General features: G+C 40.1%; 1 protein-coding gene across 5 annotated transcripts in view; it reads right to left on the bottom strand.

Annotated features, from left to right (window-relative positions):
- Positions 1-18,609, bottom strand: part of LOC126473876 (uncharacterized) — a 320,808-nt gene that overhangs the window by 140,321 nt on the left and 161,878 nt on the right. For all 5 annotated transcript variants that reach the window (XM_050101208.1, XM_050101209.1, XM_050101211.1 and 2 more), the window contains one exon: positions 7,415-7,485. In XM_050101208.1, the coding sequence (XP_049957165.1) occupies positions 7,415-7,485 (71 nt within the window). The remainder of the gene's footprint in view (positions 1-7,414; positions 7,486-18,609) is intronic.

Below are 18,609 nucleotides of genomic sequence, written 5' to 3'. Positions count from 1 at the left end.
CCTGACAAAGGAATGAAGTCTGTGTGTGTAGCCATTCCATACAAATTTTTGGGTGCTTTCAAACCTGAGTGGAGAAATGAGAGATCAAGCAGACCATATCAACATGGTGGAGAACCCATGAATTAGCTAGCACGTGTATGAGATCATTGGCTGAATGACACATAAACTCATGAGGAAGTGGGGAAAGTGCCACAAGACTTCAGTAATTAACTTTGAGGCAGCCCTTTATCCTTTCCGGTGGTCCTCATGAGGAGAGAGGATGGTACATGGTGTTACTGTGTCGACTACTGACAACTGAACAAAATCCTGAAAAAATATGTAAACCCATTGCTAAATACCGATACCCTGTTGTTGTTATTGCGGTCTTCAGTCCTGAGACTGGTTTGATGCAGCTCTCCATGTTACTCTATCCTGTGCAAGCTTCTTCGTCTCCCAGCGCCTACTGCAGCCTACATCTTTCTGAATCTGCTTAGTGTATTCATCTCTTGGTCTCCCTCTATGATTTTTACCCTCCACGCTGCCCTCCAATACTAAATTGGTGATCCCTTGATGCCTCAGAACATGTCCTACCAACCGATCCCTTCTTCTAGTCAAGTTGTGCCACAAGCTCCTCTTCTCCCCAATTCTATTCAATACCACCTCATTAGTTATGTGATCTACCCATCTAATCTTCAGCATTCTTCTGTAGCACCACATTTCGAAAGCTTCTATTCTCTTCTTGTCTAAACTATTTATCGTCCACGTTTCACTTCCATACATGGCTACACTCCATACAAATATTTTCAGAAACGACTTCCTGACATTTAAATCTATACTCGATGTTAACAAATTTTTCTTCTTCAGAAACGATTTCCTTGCCATTGCCAGTCTACATTTTATATCCTCTCTACTTCGACCATCATCAGTTATTTTGCTCCCCATACAGCAAAACTCCTTTACTACTTTAAGTATCTCATTTCCTAATCTAATTCCCTCAGCATCACCCAACTTAATTCGACTACATTCCGTTATACTCCTTTTGCTTTTGTTGATGTTCATCTTATACCCTCCTTTCAAGACACTGTCCATTCCGTTCAACTGCTCTTCCAAGTCCTTTGCTTTCTCTGACAGAATTACAATATCATCGGCGGACCTCAAAGTTTTTATTTCTTCTCCATGGATTTTAATACCTACTCCGAACTTTTCTTTTGTTTCCTTTATCGCTTGCTCAATATACAGATTGAATAACATCGGGGATAGGCTACAACCCTGTCTTACTCCCTTCCCAACCACTGCTTCCCTTTCATACCCCTCGACTCTTATAAATGCCATCTGCTTTCTGTACAAATTGTAGATAGCCTTTCGCTCCCTGTATTTTACCCCTGCCACCTTCAGAATTTGAAAGAGAGTATTCCAATCAACATTGTCAAAAGCTTTCTTTAAGTCTACAAATGCTAGAAACGTAGGTTTGCCTCTCCTTAATCTTTCCTCTAAGATAAGTCGTAGGGTCAGTATTGCCTCACGTGTTCCAACATTTCTATGGAATCCAAACTGATCTTCCCCGAGGTCGGCTTCTATCAGTTTTTCCATTCGTCTGTAAAGAATTCGCATTTGTATTTTTACTGATACCCTAGACTGCTTGAAAGTAGCAAAGTATTTTTTTAACTATGATCATGCAGACAGGCTGCTGGCAAAACTGAGACTGACGAGGCTGACAGGGAAAAGACTGCCTTGTAATTCCTGATGGCCTCTCCGAGTTTGAAGACATGCCATTTGGACTGTGTTTATGTTTGTTCAACCTGCAGGGCTCCGCCTGCGGTGAAATAGTGCCTCCTCACCACCCAAAAAATAAAAATCTTGGGGCACCTAGTGAATGGAGATAGAGCCCATCCTGATACCAATGATTCATAAAGGACCTGTATAGCAAGGCATGTCCCTTGCCAGAACTGCTACAGAGAGACACTAAATTTTCCTGGAATGATGTGGAAGGAAGACCTTTCCTTGCCCTTAAGGAGATGCTAACATCTACATCGCTAACACTGTATGACAAAAATATTGAGACGAACACTGGCAGTTATGGGATAGGTGCAGTTGAAAAGCAGATTCAAGAAGGTAGTCTCTGAGTCCCAGATGAACTACTGACCCAGTCCCAGATGAACTACTCTCCCACTATGAATAAACTGACCAATGATTGAAGCATGTGTTGCAATTACCTCTGGGGCACCTGGTACTAATTCTGCATGCAGCAGCGACATTCCATCACATTGGAAACTACCTCTCTGGGAGGTTCCTGAAGTCAAAACAGGAATCTCTGGATAATATTCTGCATTGTCTGCCTTACCCACAACACCAAAGCTAAGCGGACAGCCAAAGCTCTAGAAATTGCAATGTTCCTTGTAAAAGATATCATTTTGAAGTGCAGAGCACCCCTAGTCACGATCTCTGATCATGAGAAGTTTTCCAGTCAGTACTAGTATTAAAGAAATTTCATGTTGCAGTATCACCCACAGGATGACAACTGACTACCACTAAAAAAAGAATGGCCATGCAGAACACTTTAATAAGACATTGGCAGATACAGTCTAACAAATAGATTGGGATACTTATTGCCCATCATGACATCTGCATTATAACCAAGCAATGCAAGTCACTAGAGGCTTCACACTATTCTTTCTCCTCCACGGTTGCAAAGCCAAAATTACAACAGACACATTGTTACAGTTTTAACTGGCTGATACTCAGGAAGACTATGTGAGACACCTCATGACCAGGACTGAAAAAGCTAAACAGCCGGCTCGCATATGGATCCTGGAAGCCCAGGAGAAGGATTGAGACCTGAATAATGCAAAAGTGCAACTATCATAAAAGTTAGTGAAATGCTAATTTGGTTTGTATTGTAACCTTCATCTCTTCTCAAAAATCACATACAAAGTAGAGGACTATGATCCTTCAGCAAGAAGTTACAAGTACAGAGATCTCATCAATGTCATCCATATGAAGTCCTGCTACACTTCTGAGGCAAAGACTGAAACTGGGGCTTCTCTTTCACAGAAACTGAAAGCCCACCGATGACTGTGAAGCTTCTTATCATTTTCTTTTATTTATTTATTTGGCCTCCAATGTGAGTAAAGTACTTAGGCATTAAGGGATAAAAGAATAATTGGAATTTCCTTAACTTACACGTGAACGTATTTCATTAAAACAATTTAACATTGTTTCTAATGGGGAGGCTACCTTTCGTGCTCATTGAAGGAAAGAGAATGTGACAACACATCATGACACGATCTTTCAAGTGCTACTAAACAGAAGACCACTGACAAGATCTAGATCTAGGATGTTGTAGTCAGCTCCAGTGAGAAGTTCTGAAATGGCTGGTCTCTGTTTCATCACGAGAGGGAGCAATGACACAAGCTGTGCTGCATGGAAGTGCAGTAGCAATTATCATCACTGGTTGGCATGCTGCAGATTATCAGTTCAAATCCGATCACCAGCAAATATTTCTTATTTAGTATATAATTTCTGGAAGGTTCTCAAAGTTTATAATGTTTGTAATGTTTTCAAATTCTGGAATATATGATGGTTACATGAATAGCAACACTCTTCATTGGACCCAATTCTGTATACTCCATATGTTTGTGTCTGTAATAAATGTACTTAAAGCGCTAAGTGTTGTACTTCATTGATGATCCTGCATTCAGCTTTGGACTCAACTGTGCTTATGTCAACACTTGTTTTTTTTATTTAATGCTCGTAATATACGTGATGAAGTCAAGAAAGATCTGGGCATTCCAGTGTGGATGGAGACAGACAATATTCACCTAAACATGCCGGTCTGCACAGATCAAGTATTTCTCACACCTTTGGCTGCCACCCCAGACACCATCTTGGATGACATGGACATACTAGACCTACCGCAACAGTATACATAAGTCGGACCACTGCAGCAAGTATAATTGCACACCGACATTCAAAGACATCCCCGCAGCTATCCAAGGTGGCTGCAAGGAGCAGCCTGATCACCGACTGCCATCACGCGGTCCACCGTGAGCGCAGCAGTACACCAGCGACACCTGATGGGGACCATGTATTTATTTGCAGTGGCCTCAAGGCTTTCAATTGTTAATGTTTTTGAGATGTGTAACTACCTCCACCATATTCTTGTTAGCGCCACATTGTAACACAGTAAACTGTATCTTTGTGTTACTGGTTAGAACAGTACCTTGAGTGATTCCTCTACTGAATTAATATCATATGTCCACCTCTTTGTGGTCGTTGTTACTTATTTAGCTATCCTAATCAGACTTGGCCTTCAGTGTTTTACTTACACCAGACCAGTGCTTACTTATTTCTTTGTTCAAAAAATAACATCATAATGCTGGTGATCAAAAAGTTGTCAGAAGAGTTTGCAAGTTTGCTTATGGAAAGATGATCATGTTAGCTTCCGAAATGGGGGTGTATACCATATCTACTCACTATATTAACAAGTACAACGAAGAAGAATGGGTAGCTTTAAGAAATGAAATAGTGAAGGCAGCAGAGGATCAAGTAGGTAAAAAGACAAGGGCTAGTAGAAATCCATGGGTAACAGAAAAGATACTGAATTTAATTGATGAAAGGAGAAAATACAAAAATGCAGTAAATGAAGCAGGCAAAAAGGAATACAAACGTCTCAAAAATGAGGTCGACAGGAAGAGCAAAATGGCTAAGCAGGGATGGCTAGAGGATACATGTAAGGATGTAGAGGCTTATCTCGCTAGGGGTAAGATAGATACTGGCTACAGGAAAAATAAAAACGCCTTGGGAGAAAAGAGAACCACCTGTGTGAATATCAAGAGCTCAGGTGCAAAACCAGTCCTAAGCAAAGAAAGGAAAGCAAAAAGATCGAAGGAGTATAAAGAGGATCTATGCAACGGAGATGTACTTGAGGGCAATATTATGGAAAGGAAGAGGACGTAGAGGATAAAGAGAAGGGAGATATGATACTGCGTGACAAATTTGACAAAGCACTGAAAGACTTAAATTAAAACAAGGCCCCGGGAGTAGACAAAATTCCGTTAGCGCTACATATTGCCTTGGGAGAGCCAGCCATGACAAAACTCTTCCATCTGGTGAGCAAGATCTATGAGACAGGCAAAATACCCTCAGACTTCAAGAAGAACTTAGTAATCCCAATTCCAAACAAAGCCAATTACCAAACTATCAGTTTAATAAGTCACTAACATGAAACCTTTACAGAAGAACGGAAAAACTGGAAGAAGCCACCCTCGGGGAAGATCAGTTCCGATTCCGGAGAAATGTAGGGAGATGCAAAGCAATACTGACCCTACGACTTCTTACAGAAGATAGCTTAAGGAAAGGCAAACTTACATTTATAGCATCTGTAGACTTAGAGAAAGCTTTTGACAATGTTGACTGGAATACTCTTTCAGATTCTAAAAGTGGTAGGGGTAAAATACAAGAAGTGAAAGGCTATTTACAAAAGGCACAGGAACCAGATGGCAGTTATAAGAGTCGAGGGGCACAAAAGAGAAGCAGTGGTTGAGACAGGAATGAGACATAGTTGTAGCGTATCTCAAATGTTATTCAACCTGTATATTGAGCAAGCAGCAAAGGAAACAAAAGAAAAATTTGGAATAGGAATTAAAGACCAGGGCGAAGAAATGAAAACTTTGAAGTTTGCCAATGACATTGTAAGTCTGTCAAAGGACTTGGAAGAGCAGTTGAACAGAATGGTCAGTATCTTGAAAGGAGGACGTAAGATAAACATCAACAAAAGCAAAATGAGGATAATGGAATGCAGTCAAATTAAATCAGGTGCTACTGAGAGAATTAGGTTAGGAAATGATGCACTTAAAGCAGCATATGAGTTTTGCTATTTGGGAAGCAAAATAACTAATGATGGTCGAAGTAGGGAGGATATAAAATGTAGACTGGCAATGGCAAGAAAAGCATTTCTAAAGAAGAGAAATTTTTTGACATCAAGCATAGATTTAAGTGTCAGGAAGTCCTTTCTGAACGTATTTGTATGGAGTGTAGCCTCGTAAGGAAGTGAAACATGGGCGATAAACAGTTTAGGCAAGAAGAGACTAGAAGCTTTTGAAAAGTGGTGCTACAAAAGAATGCTAAAGATTAGATGAGTAGATCACGTAACTAATGAGGAGATACTGTACAGAATTGGGGCGAAGAGAAATTTGTGGTACAGCCTAATTAAAAGAAGGGATCAGTTGGAAGGACACATTCTGATGCATCAAGGAATCACCAATTAGTAATGGAGGGAAATGTGTGTGTATATGAGTGTGTGTGGAGGGGAGGGGGGGAATCATAGAGGGAGACCAAGAGATGAACACACTATACACTAAGCAGATTCAGAAGGATGTAGGTTGCAGTACTCGGAAATGAAGGGGCTTGCACAGGATAGAGCAGCATGGAGAGCTGACATCAAACCAGTCTTTGGATTGAAGACTGTAACAACAACAACAAAGAAGGAAGATTTGGAAAGTCCCAGATGCAAAATGTCCAATGTCCACTTTAGTACTTGCATATACATAGTGTCTACTAGTTCCCATTGCCAATATACATATTCTTGAATAATTGGAGTGAAAGCACACAGGATGAGAAAGAGACAGGAATGAAATAATGACTTCCAGCCACACAGGGTATTGCAGCTATGCTATGGCGAGAGTTGAAAATTTGTGCTGCACTCGGACTTGAACCCTGATGCTCCGCTTCTCTAGAACAGTTGCCTTAACCACCTTGGTCATCTGACATGCTTCCCCTCAGACCCAAATTCCCAACTTCCCGCTCACCACATAGCAACAACCGCCACCCATTAACCTCCTACTCGCAGATTTCTGATTCCCATACGAGTTCTTCAAGTATTGGTTATGCATCCACATTGAAACTTTTTCAACATTCACTACATCCATAGAATCACAGATATGAGTGGTCTGATCTGTTAGACATGTCCAATATTCTTGTGGAACCAGGCCTTCTTTTATTATTATTAGTTCAATTCTTAAAAGATAAATGGGTATTGTGAAATTCCATATCAACAGAATAATTTTGAAAAATCATAATTTCCAGGTAGGCAACCATTTAGACATTTTCATTTTGTTAACCACATTACTTTGTTAAATAATGGCATCAGTATACTTCATGCATACTATCAGACTCCTTTTTGCAGAGACATTAAGATCATGATCACATCAATTACATTTTGGGCTGCACAACATCATAATTATGTGTGATCTTTCTGAGCAGTGAAACTAGTCAGAAAAAATGGCTTCAAGTAAGAAGAAAAACAAGCATTTGCATAGATGCAGCCCGCTCATGTTATCATACACACCTGTCTCTATGGACATAAGTTAAATAAAAATAAAAAATAACATGTAAACTAAAAATGGTCTTCCTCAGATGTAGCACTCTTTATCTATACCTGACTCCTTTGAAGCAGAGTTGTCTCCCCTTCAAGACGGGCAGCCACTTCTCCAGTAATACTTCATTACCCTGAAATAGAATGGGTCTGTGTAAAAGACATGAAAAAAATACGTAAATTTACAGAACTCATGCAATATTATACATTTGGCATTTCGGAATGAAACTCTAATATCTTCCCAAAGACATTAGAGGCTAAATAACAGCATAGAAGGAGGTTCACAGAAAGTGACTAATGCATCACAGAATGATTTAGGGAAACATGAGAAATTCTTAAAGTAACTGTCAGATGGACTTTGTATCTTATTCCAGCTTGCTGTTTGAATGGGTAAACAAGACTCAATGAACCAGCAAGCATTCACAAATTTTACATGGAAACCATGAGTGAGCACATTTATATGATGTGATTACTCATTTGGCAGGGAATTAAAAAACCTTGCTTCCCATTGACTGGGTATATGAGCACAGCCTACAAGGTTGTCAGATCTCCTGTGATATGTGTCAAAGTCAATTATTTGATTTAAAAATTGATGTGAATTTCTTCACATTTGCTGAGGAAATGAGAACAGCAACATTAACCTTCCACTAGCTTCCCCCCTTTCTACATCAACTGCGAGAGTCTTGTCATTTGTGTTCTGTTCGATGAAGGTTCAGCATCATAAAGTGTCATCAGAGATCAGCCACTGACACCTCCCCCCCCCCCCCCCCCCCAAGACAAAATAAAAAGGCTGAGGATTAATCCATCTCTGCTGTACCCCCTCCCACTGAGCGTGCGCGTGTGTGTGTGTGTGTGTGTGTGTGTGTGTGTGTGTGTGTGTGAGGAGAGAGAGATACTTCTTTTTTACCCTTTTTTCAGATATGTTATAGCAGCAGCTACATCTACATGATTTAACTTCTGGCTTTGAGTCTACATTATCATAGCAGCATCCCACAATAGGCCTATCTGAAATACAGGATCAGGAGACACAGCTGTTCAGTTTCTACAATCCACTGACCCACAGTTTAAGTGGTCCCAGCATACTACTCTTTGCCTTTACACGTAATTTCACTGTCAGTAGACACAAATGTGCAAATACAAGCAGACTGTGAGTGCCATGTAATAAAGGAGACTGGGAATGTTATACACAGTGCTAAATCTAAGTTGTACAATGCCGTACACTGATGCTCATATGATGACGGAGTATTACCCATCTCACCCTCCCCCACATATTGACTTCTCTGGTGTGAAGCTATCCATCATAGGAATGAACAGGGATGCAGCACTCAAGGTAACATCTAGAGACTCTTCCATTTATCGACATCATTCAAGATTTATTATCTTAGTGGCGTAGGCGGTGCATTATGGACTGTGTTTGACAAACTGAACTAGTGGCAACCATATGACAAAGCTGTATTCAGTAAGACAGTGTGTTATCTATATGTACTAAACATACTTTTAGATGACTTAACAGTGTATAAATTCATGTGTCCAAGCAGTGCAAAACTGACTGCTATCACCCCCATACACATTAAATCAATAAACAGAATTTACAGACAGCATATAAGTTTTTTATTGGACCCATCTGTCTGAAAACTGTAGAGGCCGAATTCCGGATGTGTAAGGAACAATTTGGAAACTACTGCACAGCTGTTGATGTAGTGGGGAAAAAAGTGATTATATAAGAAAGAAAGAAAACAAAAAGAAGAAAAAGGGAAAAAAAGATGATGATTTGCTGCACACAATGTAGTATAGTGAATAATATTATCTTACAAAAATATTTATGTTTTCACAACCCCATCCTCTCACTTAATGTGATTTAAGTATTTATAAAGAGGTGCAGTCACTGTAGTTCCACAAGTAAGGTGTTTGTTCTTTCAACAGAAGTTCATACAGAAACAGAGTCATTACCATCCTTCCAACAACTTGCTAAGCTATAACGACTGGACTTTTTCGTGTTTTTGTACCAAAAACAAAGATGATATGTAAATACACACATTTTTGTGTTTTAAAGTTGTATACACGGTTGCTAATGTTATATATTTACAGCAATTGATAAACAGTTCACCTATTTGCATAATAACTCACAAAGGATGAAAATGTCTCAATCGGTAGTATCACTCCATGCCTCAATATAGCCACCAAGTAAGTATTAGTGGCAGTGATTAGTAAGAATGTAGTCAGGTGAGGCAAAGTCATTGCAGCCACCTGACATGAAAATTATGCTGTTTAGTTCTACATATATTTAAGTAATGGCAGCAAAATGCGTCAGTGTGGGAATGAAGTCGAATAACGAGTTCTACCCAGTGGTGGCTCGCAAAAACCTGAGTATTATTGCGATATGAAAATCATATTATTATATCAACTGAACCACCACCATTATAATGTTCATTTTCATGTCCCTGGACACATTATGAGTTTGCACCTCTCACCATGTGAGGGTATGTCTGTAATCACAACTCAACCGAATCTATTCTGTTCTGAAAAGAGCACCTGATCCCACTCTTCGTTGGTCCAGTTCCTATGTGACCATTGAAGGGGACAGACATGCTGCAAATGCACTTCTGAGTCTCTGAGCTGTGACTTAACGATGAATGTGCAAATACATGAGGACATGAGGCACCCTATAGTCAATATGAACTACTACTATATATAGAATGTGTATCTTATGTGGGCTCAAGACTTCATCATTTGCATGTTTTGTTCATGCTTTCTGTACTTTCCACGGAACTTAACAAAAATGCAGTAGAGCATCAATTATCGAAATGTTGGCAACTGAAAGATCACTTATCCCAAATATTATTTGCTCATGTGAAGACATTCAACAAAACGTTAAAGATTGAGTGGGAGTCAATGTTGCTTATGCAGGACACTAAATCATTCAGGACAGTGAAACTGTAAACCCTGTCACTGAAAGTTGACACTTAGAGCATCTCATCAACTAAAGGCCCTGAAAATGAAGATGAGAAAATACTGTCACCTTCTGAAGCATTTACATGTTCTGCCTTGTGACAGTTTCAAGCTCAAAATGAAGGTGACCAGTATCACATACCTGTCCTGTTTGTAAGCAACTAAGCTTGTGTAGAGATATTACAATTACAGATTTTTTTGTTAATTCTATACATACGTACTGTACATGTAAAATGCATACGTATTATATATTTTTTGTTTACTAGGCTGTATAACATACATTACTACTGCAATTACCTAGGTAAATAATAATAATAATAGAGATCCATTTCATTAAGAATGTTAATAGTTTTTATTGTTAAATTGGTAAATAAAAGTATACAGTTTGACCATCTAAAGAAATCGGTTTTCTGAAGACAAACAGACTGGTGTGTGGCACCCTGTGGACACTATATGCTGCACACACATAGGACATGCAATTCCTACATATGCTGAGACTTTTTCCCTGTTCTTCTCGCAGGTTATTTATGCTTTTCTAAGAATTTGCAGTGAATGCACATTGAAATAGTATGTGCATCCACTCAAGAGACTGCAACCATCACAGGTGCACAGTCTTAGTGGCATTTTCCCTGCATAATCACATCTACTAACCATTAAGTGTGTCCTACAAATAAAACTGTTGGACAAGTGCATATGAATTTATTTGCACCATATTTTAGAGGAGGAGCTACCTTGAACAAAAATTACACCAACACGATGTTTTAAAATAAGTGTATAAAGACTATACTTAACATCTCAGTGTCGTTGCTGATAATATTTGCACTATATGGAGGCCCCAGCACAGTCAAACAGCACAGACATTGACTCCCAAGTGCGGCACAGCTATACAAGCGACTTTGCAAGTGTCACAACAGTGGACTGACACATCAGACCACCATACCTCAAAGGGTGGCAGCTGAGACAGCAGCGCTTGCCGAGACAGCAACGGTCAAGTCAGCGGCGCTTCCAAAGACAGTGACAATCGAGTCAGTGGTACTTGCAAAGACAGCGATGGTCGAGTCAGCGGCGCTTGTCAAGACAGAAATGTTCAAGTCAGTGACACTTGCCCATACAGTGACAATTGAGTAAGCAGTGCTTGCCCAGAAAGTGACAGTTGAGCGAAAAGCACTTGTCCAGAAAAGGACAGTCAAGTGAGCAGTGCCTGTTCAGAAAGTGACGGTCAAGTCAGTGTGCTTGCCCAGACAGTGACAGTCGAGCGAGTGGTGCTTGCTGAGTCAACAACAACTGGTGGGGTGACAACATTGCTGCCTGAAGGATGGACACCATAACTGCCATGAAATGCTGGATGGTGCAGTCTACAGTCCCATGAACGCCAGTGTCGGTGGCTCAGTAGAGGTGGCACAGGTTAAGTCATAAACATACGTTTTAAACACTACTGGAATCGAGCTAGTGGAGGATGACTATGTCCCTAAGCCAGAAAATCTCGGCAACAGACTCCATTCCGAAACTGAACCCGAATTTAAGGCGGAACATGTCTCACCCATGCTGCTGACTACTTGAAGCATAAACTGTATCCCTTTGCCTTCCAACTCGTAACACTTGAGGGCAAGGTAGGATTCCTTCAGATGAGAACAGATGATGGCAGGAGGAACTCCAAAGGGTGTCAGACCCCTGAAAGGTACTTAAAGAAAAGACACAAAATGAGACAGAAAAGTAGGAATTAATTGTGATGAACCGTGTATAAGAGATTAAGACAAATGAAATCTTAGACAAACAGGTGCAAACCCCTGTGACATCTGCAGTCACCCTTACTGTTGTTGTTGTTGTTGTGGTCTTCAGTCCTGAGACTGGTTTGATGCAGCTCTCCATGCTACTCTATCCTGTGCAAGCTGCTTCATCTCCCAGTACTTACTGCAACCTACATCCTTCTGAATCTGCTTAGTGTATTCATCTCTTGGTCTCCCTCTCCGATTTTTACCCTCCATGCTGCCCTCCAATGCTAAATTTGTGATCCCTTGATGCCTCAGAACATGTCCTACCAAGCGATCCCTTCTTCTTGTCAAGTTGTGCCACAAACTCCTCTTCTCCCCAATTCTATTCAATACCTCCTCATTAGTTATGTGATCTACCCATCTAATCTTCAGCATTCTTCTGTAGCACCACATTTCGAAAGCTTCTATTCTCTTCTTGTCCAAACTATTTATCGTCCATGTTTCACTTCCATACATGGCTACACTCCATACAAATACTTTCAGAAATGACTTCCTGACACTTAAATCTATACTCGATGTTAGCAAATTCCTCTTCTTCAGAAACGCTTTCCTTGCCATTGCCAGTCTACATTTTATATCCGCTCTACTTCGACCATCATCTGTTATTTTGCTCCCCAAATAGTGAACCAAAACTAAAGAGCAACAAGTACAGAGCACACGAAAGCTAAACAGGTAACAACTATGTTCCTCAAATCAACAACTAGCCAGGAGATGAAAGCAATTAGACAATCATGAAAAATATCCTAGAAAAGAAAAATTATACACCAGTTCGATTAGAGCAACCACATAAGCAGTCACACTAGAAACCACTATGCAGAACAACTGTCACAAATTTATCGAAAAAGTCTAAGACAAACACCATCATTGGTGAAAGGAAAATGAAAGTCACTTGTAGCCATCTACTACATACTACACACACTGACTGATGGAGAACTCTTAAAAAGCCTCTTTAAACAACAAAATTTCCCTAACACTACCACACATGAGGAGTTTGACAGGGACATGAAAATTAGATTCTAGGCAGGACCAAAGGGATGTGACTACAACCACCAGGTACACAGACTGAGACACTGGCAGACTACACTGCTGTTAATCAAAGGTTTAACTGCTGCAACCTTGGCCACAGCACTAAGGAAGCAAGAGGTGACAAAATATGGACAATCAGGACGCAAATGCACAGAGTGCAGCTCAAGTGAGACCACTGTCTGCATATCCTGCAAAAACAGATGCCATACCTGTATAAGGGCTACAGCAGGGGACTGCCAAACCTATGAACAACTATACTACAACTACTGTCGATTAGGTAATATTGATTATGGCAGTTAAATTCAACTACATAAGAGATGTGAATGCAATAAAGGATACCTAAACCTGAAGCTACTGGAGAGCAATATCCTGACAGAGGCAATTAGGTCTCCTAACAAATAAACTCACAGATTATGAACAGATTCCTGCCCTCACAAATACACTAACACTATAGGACAGTTACATCAATACACCAGAATATACAGATTAAATGACATTTGGAGGATCTATTCTCTACAAGGTAGCCATGCAGATCAAAAAACAAATGTATTACTGCATGGATTTTCAGGCATCACTCATACAACACACAGGGGAGCTTGATAACGAACTGGCGATTACCTCACAAAAGAAAGCACAGAAAGCAGACACTCTAACAATACAAACCAACCAGACAACTGGAGAACAACAAACAAACCACCACACTGATTACACCAAATCATGAAAAAGCATATGGCACTCGGAAAAGTGAACATTTCATTAAGCCAGTGAAATTCTGTTTCTGGAGGCATCCTAAACCCAGGCAATGAGATCAAACAAACATGCCCTCGTGCTGTATAGGAAACAAACACCTCAAACAAGACCAATCAAAAAGTTTCATTTGCAAGGCAGGAAACACACACCTCAAACACCACAGTGCCTAGATTAATCAAAGTAGGTAAACTAAGTGAGTAAAAATACGAGGGCGACACATGTGATACATGCACAGATACTACTACCAACGAAATATCTAAACCACCCCACCCACAATATCAAGACACAATGCCACTTACTCATACATATATGGGTGACAAAACCAAGGGAAACAGTGTGATGAAAAGAAACAAAAGAGATGCATGTAATAGAAACAAGTGTAATTGTGTGCACTCAAAGAAGATGCTTAAAACAACCACCATCATGGCACAACACCACACTCAGCTTGCCATCCAATGATAACACCCATTTGAAGGCATCAAAACCAGATTAAAATAATTTAGAATTAAACCCAAAACTAAGTAGAAGAGAAAAGAAAGACATTCTCCAAACAGTACGGAGAAGGCTAATTAGATTATTACACCCAAAGGGTGATTCTGTGTTTTTCCCAGCTGAGCACATGGACCGAAACATCCTGAGGATCGTAAATATCCCAATCTCTGCGGAACCATTGCTTCATCTGATGCTTCAGGTCTGCCTGTACAGATCTGAGCCTTTTGATCTTGAGAAACTCCATAAGAATCAGGTTAGAGCACTTGGGGGGTACATATTTTGACTATATTCAAACACACAGTAAATATTAAAGCCATGTCAAAACATCCATAATGAGAATCCTTTAGATTAATGCAATGAGGAGTAACCCTGTAAGCAATGAGCTCCCCAAATGGCTCAAGAACGGCACACAGGAATTCTGTGCCTACAGGAAACCTATGCAAGCAATGGCCAACTTATAAGTCTTCGTATCGATGCTGTAATAATAACTGGTGGCATAGACTGTAAAGCAATGATAGCTGTACTCAGTATGAGCATAAACACTGTTAAGATAATTCAGCTTTGCAAACAACATCTTGTCACAATCAGATTGACATATGGTAGGGATACATGGGTGATTGCCTCACCATGTGCACAATTATTCATGCATGCAGACATCAACTGCAGGTCTGCCCTATGGAATTCAGACAGAACTGAAGATAGGGGTTGCATCATCAATGAAACAATACAATAAGCACACCTTCGCATAGTAAATGCAGAAGGACAAACCACCAACCCACTCAGGGCATCACATAACAGACAGCAACATTGACTATACTCGCAAACAACGTGGCTGTCACACACACAACAGGTGGAGAGTACACGGTAACATACCCAGCAGTGACAACAATGCAATATCATTCACTCTAACACAACAGGTCAGACACAACAGAACCCAGATACTTACTATTTCACACAGCAAACTGATACAAATTAGCATAAGCAGCACAGTAACATTAACTCACCAACATAAATGGAGAGATAGATTACAAGGCTTACATTCTAACAGAAATGATAAAAAATTCACAAAACACATCCATACCAACAGCATCCTGTACAAAACGCACACCCATACCATGGACAGGTGAAGAACAAGACTTAAACAGAAACTATATCAGGAAGTTATAAAACACAAAAGACAGACAGCCAGACCAGCCAAACAAGACTAAATGCAAAATAAATTTATAAAAAGATGTTATTCAACACAAGCAAACAACACTGTGGCCAATTCATAACAATAAAAACATAGCAAAACATTTGGGGGGAATCATACAAGACATTAACAAAAAAAATGGTTCAAAAGGCTCTGAGCACTATGGGACTTAACTTCTGAGGTCATAAGTCCCCTAGAACTTAAAACTACTAAAACCTAACTAACCTAAGGACATCACACACACCCATGCCCGAGGCAGGATTCGAACCTGCGACCGTAGCGCTCGCGCGGTTCCAGACTGTAACGCCTAGAACCGCTCGGCCACCCCGGCTGGCTCAAGACATTAACAGAAAAAATTAATACCCCACTGGTTCTGGGAATGCCCAGTCAGGATGAAGGCACATGGATGAAGGGATGGAGGAAAATTGCATAATTTCTGATGTATAAACTGCTCCCTGTGATCAACACAGACACACATCATCAAGCCACACTCAGAAAAAAAACTGCACAACCCACATAACACTGCCACAGTTACCTGATCCTTCAGAGAAAGAAAAATTTGTGCTAGCAATCTCAAAACTTAATAGAAAAGGGTCTGAACCAGATGTTATCCATTCAGAGGTGCTCAAATGACTAATAACACGGATCACCCGATTTGAGACAACATTACTGAATGACGCCCTATGGCTGGGTCGGGTACCTGCAGTTTAGCGCAAGGTTCAGGAGATGTTACTTTGTCAGCACTTACACGCTCCTAGAGCTCTCCAGTGCCTGAGTTTGCACCAATTCAGTTTCAGACCCAGAATAATCAATAGCTTACAACATCAACAAAGCATTGCAAATTTCAGGAACACAACAAATAAATATGCTGTGGCCATAATGAGACACTGCAGGGGCATTTCACAACCTCTGGTGGCCTGCAGTATTTGCCAGGTTAGGACAAGTGGGCGTACTACAGTCTCTGTACAGTAGTCTTTCAGGCTGCTGCAGAGACAGAGCAGCAGGACAAAAAAAAAATTACAAAGGGTTGCCACATGTGTTGATTTGTAGCCCCATCTCCTGTACTTACTAGATGGGGAGCACAGGACAGATGGAGCTGTCATGTTTTGCAGATGATTTTAGTAATAAGAGAGAGAGAGAGAGAGAGAGAGAGAGAGAGAGAGAGAGAGAGAGAGAGAGAGAGAGAGAGAGAGAGACCAACTAGAAGAGAAAACTACTACATGATATCACACAATGGCATAGCAATAACAAAATCATGACAGCAGAAATTAAAATCTACTCACTTCTGATGGGATCACTAAAAAGAACCCCTCAATAAAGACTGGGGAATTAACATCAAACGAGTAATCATGACATCCTATCTTGGAGTACACATATATGTAAAATTAAATTTCCATGAACACACAAAGTTCACAACAGACAAAGCAGAAAAAATGCTATGTAAACTGAACACAAGGGTAAGTTCAAGCAAGTACAGACCGCCTCTACCAGTTATAAGAACATACCAATGCACCCTCTTTGAATCAGTACTAAGCTTTACAGCCAGTACATTGGTGTGCAGTGTGGTGTTGTCTGAAGAGCGAGTTGCCAAGGCAAGGCTGGTACCTCACGATGAAACAAGAAATAAACATGGTCGCTGCCAGAAGTAATGACGAATGTGAGATGGTGGTGTGGACATGCCTAAAATTTCCATACACCACTGCTTCAGCATGCTCGCTTATGGCAGAGCAGAGGTCTGTGTACTCCGTCAGCAATCACCACCGAGGACCACAGCATCATCTCTCTACTGAGCCAAAAGTGTGATAATTGTATTAAACAGAACTCTGCACAGAAGTTTACAGTCAGATGTACTCTGTTAGAAGAGGCCAGTATGGTGTTCTGTATCAAGTAATACATTAATGTTCTGTGACAGTAATAAATACTCAAGACATTCCTGTGGACATGAATTGAAACAAAGTTAGGTGTTTCATCTTGTTCAATTTGTAATAAAGTAATCTGAAATTGTATGTGTTGTAATATCACCTGGTCCCTCCTGGGGTAAAGCTAAGAACCTACAAACATACCAATGAGTGTTATTTCATCCAGTACAGCACACAAACTGACTCAAGTTATACTAACAAGGTGTCTGTCAGACAAGGATGGAGGAATGTCTGTGTCTGTCAGACAAGGATGGAGGAATGTCTTGCTCAAATTATCAACAGCATTCAGAGCCAACTCAAGAAGGGCCCTGAGCGTGTTACTCTGAATATACCCAATGAATATCATATTTACCAGATGAATATCACAATTACCAGTGTTCCTATACAAACCTAAGAGCCAATGACATAAGGGAGCAGTTAAGAATGAACCATACCTATCCCAGCCAAGATATTTCTGCATTTCTTAACTGGACACGGACCTTATGACATGCATTTAAACCACATGAGTGAAACAGACACCAACCCGTACATGTGGGCAAGAAGGATCATCAGAACACACAGCTTTTCCTGCAGACAATATACAATCATCAGACACATATTATACCAAGACTACACAACACAAAACCCACATGCATACACAATAATTAGAAACCAGAAATGGGACAAACTCAACACACTAAAAGACAACATCTCCAAAGCTACATGAGAAAACTGCATGTGAAGACAAACCTATAAATGACGAGCCTATATGCGACCTTATGACGGATTCCATTGGGGTGCTGCAGAAGAAGAAAAAGAAGAAAGCAACAATTCACCAACAACAAAACAACTTTGGATGATTGATATAACCATACCATACAACAAGTTAGTGAAGGAGACCTGTCCCAATACTTCAATCTAAACCTGTTTATAAGAAGAAGTATAAGAAAGTGCATGTGTATTGTCACAAAAATGTACTATAGATCTATAGATACATCTAGAATAAAATTGTCAATAGATAATTAGTATGATGATGATGATGATGATGATGATGATGATGATGATGATGATGATGATGATAATAATAATAATAATAATAATAATAATAATGTACTAAACAAATATAGTATCAACCATACAGCCAATGCACAGTGTCTCTTCTACTCTTAACTATTAATG

Source organism: Schistocerca serialis, chromosome 4 (genome assembly GCF_023864345.2).
Source record: "Schistocerca serialis cubense isolate TAMUIC-IGC-003099 chromosome 4, iqSchSeri2.2, whole genome shotgun sequence".
NCBI lineage: Eukaryota > Metazoa > Arthropoda > Insecta > Orthoptera > Acrididae > Schistocerca > Schistocerca serialis.
This window is presented reverse-complemented; position numbering and strand designations above follow the sequence as displayed.